This window comes from Centrocercus urophasianus, unplaced genomic scaffold (genome assembly GCF_019232065.1).
Source record: "Centrocercus urophasianus isolate 14NV4802_14NV808 unplaced genomic scaffold, USGS_Curo_1.0 seq_765, whole genome shotgun sequence".
Taxonomy (NCBI): Eukaryota; Metazoa; Chordata; class Aves; order Galliformes; family Phasianidae; genus Centrocercus; species Centrocercus urophasianus.
The window spans coordinates 28,314-31,221 of NW_024885383.1; the positions used below are offsets into that span (position 1 = coordinate 28,314).

Here is a 2,908-nt window from a genome sequence, read left to right on the forward strand (position 1 = left end):
TGTCCCGCAGCGATGTCCCGCAGCGATGTCCCGCAGCGATGTCCCGCGCCGGCTCGGCTTCCACGCTGCGCACAAATTGCTGCGCGGGCGGCGGCCACGAGCGCAAATCCGCCTCAATGGTGGCGATTCGCAGCCAGAGAGAAAAACCCTCTATGTGTCCCATCTGCCGGAACCTGCAAACCCACGCGCCGTGCCCGCGCACCGAGCGGCCCTTCACGGCATCGCAGCCCCGAGCGCGCGGCTCGGGATCAGCAGGGCTGCGGGAGGGCAAAGGAGAACGAGGAGAGAAGGACAGAAAGCGGCGAAACGGGCAGCTGAGAGCTGTTCTGAGCGGCTGACCCCGAGCGGGGCTGCGGGAGAAGCAAAGGGATTCGCAGACGGAAGGTGAAGGGCAGCGCCGTGCGGAGCCGCGCATTCCTGGCCCGGCGCTCGGCTCCCGGCTGCCCGGAGCGCCCTCACAGCTTCCTCGGCTCCTCATCGCGACGCCAGAGCGAGCCCTGCCGGTGCTGCGAGGAACGCCGCTCTACGGATGGAGGAACGGGGTCTGCTTCCATTTTTGGCCGCGGTGCCACTCGGCAAACGTGAGCGAATGTCCGCGCTGCGCTCCGCCTGCAGACGGAGCTCCGCCGCCGTCCGGAGCGCTCGGAGCCCGGCTGTCCCGCACCCAGCAGAGCCGCCCAGCTGCAGACAGCGCCCGGAGGTGCGGAATCACAGAATCACAGCGTGGCCTGGGTTGCAAAGGAGCGCGATGCTCATCCAGTATCGACCCCCTGCTGTGTGCGGGGTCACCAACCAGCAGAGCAGGCTGCCCAGAGAAAATGGAAAGCAATGCCATGAAAGTGGGGAAGAAGCCCCCACGTGTGAAATAATGAGCAGATGGCACCGAAACGACAGCGTGCACACTGTGCACCGTGCACCTGGGCTCTGCAGCACCCAGCACGGCTCAGCACAGCACCCAGCAGCTCCAGGGAAGCATGAGGGGATCCCCTGTATGCAGCGGTGCATCAACACACACGGAGGGCACAGCTCTGAGGCCTGGGTGAGGCTGTGGAGCCGATCACGTGTCTGAAGAATCCAGGAGGAGCAGGGATTTGATTCCTACATATACAGCTACTCAGCCCAGGCTGTGCTGCGGATGCTTTCATCAACCACGAGGAGGAGTTTCTTTAAGGAGAAGGTTGTCAGCATAGGGGCAGCCTGCAGCCGTGGGGCCTCCATCCCTGGGGCGTTTGGGGGCTGTGTGCACGTGGCACTGGGGGATGCGGGTGGCACACGGTGGGTTTCCTGCTTTTGGCTGCGGTTTTCCTCCCAGCTGGAGGCACAGTGCTGCGTTTTGGGGCAGGCTGTAATGCTGGTAACGCTCTGAGCCGTGCTTACACTGAGCTCCAGCAGTAAGAGCCAACAGGACATGGAGAGGATTGGCTTTTGTCCCCACGGCGCCTCCTGTGTGACAGCCGCTGCTGTGCGAGGGATGGGCCGAGCAGCTCCTGGTTCTGTTCACTCACACACAGCTTCTGCTCGTGTGCAAACTACCCTTATCTCAGCCCATGGGCCTCTGCATTTACAGCAGTCCTGCTATCCAAGCAGTGGAGCTCCCAAGGACCTGACATCCAAAAGGAATGAGGAGGTGTCTGCTTCCCTTCCAGGTCACATCACTAACTCTAACTGAGCTCTGACTGTGGGCAGGGCAGGAGCAGAGCAGAGTGGTGCCTCAGGGCACAGCCCAGCAGTGTGAATTTGGGTTTGCACGGGGGAATCATGGAATCATAGAACGGCCTGGGTTGCAAAGGAGCACAACGATCAACTAATTTCAACCCCCTGCTGTGTGCAGGTCGCCAACCAGCAGCCCAGGCTGCCCAGAGCCACATCCAGCCTGGCCTTGAATGCCTGCAGGGATGGGAGCCTGCAGCCTGTTCTGACGCAGCAAGGACACAGAGTAAGGAAGGGTTCCTAGAAGGAGCAGTGGAGCAATGTGAGCCCTCGCTCAGGGGAAGGCGCCCTTGCCCCAGCAGGATGCACTGTGCAGGGGTACTTGTGGAGCAACGTCTGTGTGCCTGCATGCCACGCTAACAGCACAACACACATGAAATGTTTTATTAGCCCCATGAAATGATGTCCTACAGATACAAAAGGCTCAGTTCTGGAGAGTGAGAGCCCGGCGCTGGAGCAATAGAGAATTCAACCGGGAGCTCCTGGCCAGAGCAGCAGCTGCTACTGATTCCTTTCTTTCTACCCGCAGCGCTGGCAGACTGCTGCTGGCTGAGGCCACCGGGGTGGGCAGGCCTGGCTGCCGGTGCAGACGCAGAGGAGAACCGGGCTCTGCGAGGTCCGGCCGCGGTGCTCAGCAGTTCTGCCGCTCCACACCGAGGCTGCCATTAGGGGGCCCGCCGTGCCGCTGGCAGCCGTGCCGGGCCCGGGCCGTTCCGCACCCACCTCACAGCCACGGAGGCACACCGGACCCGCGGCTCCGCTACGTGCCCGAGGGCCCCGCGGGAGAGCTGTCAGGAGCCGCGCGGGCCGCGGGCGTTTCGGCTCCGTCCGGTGCCGTCCGCTCTGTGCCGTCCTCCAGGCGGGCGGCGCGGCGCTGCACGATGCTGGGCATGAGGGCCACGTAGGCGCTCATCAGGCGGTGGTTGGCACGGATCAGTTTCCCGGCGCAGCCGTCCAGGCATCGCTCCTGCGGGCGGAGCGGCTCAGCACGGCTCAGCACAACCCTGCCGCACGCCGCCACCCCCCAGCCGGGCCCCGCTCACCTCACGCCGCGACAGCAGCCGGTAACCGAGATCGGAGACACAGCGGCGGAAGCAGAGCTCGGTCATGCGGTTGTACACCAACAGGAAGTCCCGCAGCTGCAAAACAGCGGCCCGCACGGTCACAGGGCCCGCACGGTCACAGGGCCCGCACGGTC

The 2,908-nt window shown here is 64.0% G+C and overlaps 1 protein-coding gene across 1 annotated transcript in view; it reads right to left on the reverse strand.

The window, feature by feature from the left end:
* Positions 1 to 2,067: 2,067 nt before the first annotated feature.
* TIMM10B (translocase of inner mitochondrial membrane 10B) overlaps positions 2,068 to 2,908 on the reverse strand; it is a 1,145-nt gene continuing 304 nt past the window's right edge. Inside the window, exons 2-3 of the mRNA XM_042838338.1 lie at positions 2,754 to 2,849; positions 2,068 to 2,677 (exon numbers count right to left, since the gene is read on the reverse strand). Coding sequence (XP_042694272.1) covers positions 2,471 to 2,677; positions 2,754 to 2,849 — 303 coding nt within the window. The 3' untranslated portion in view covers positions 2,068 to 2,470. The remainder of the gene's footprint in view (positions 2,678 to 2,753; positions 2,850 to 2,908) is intronic.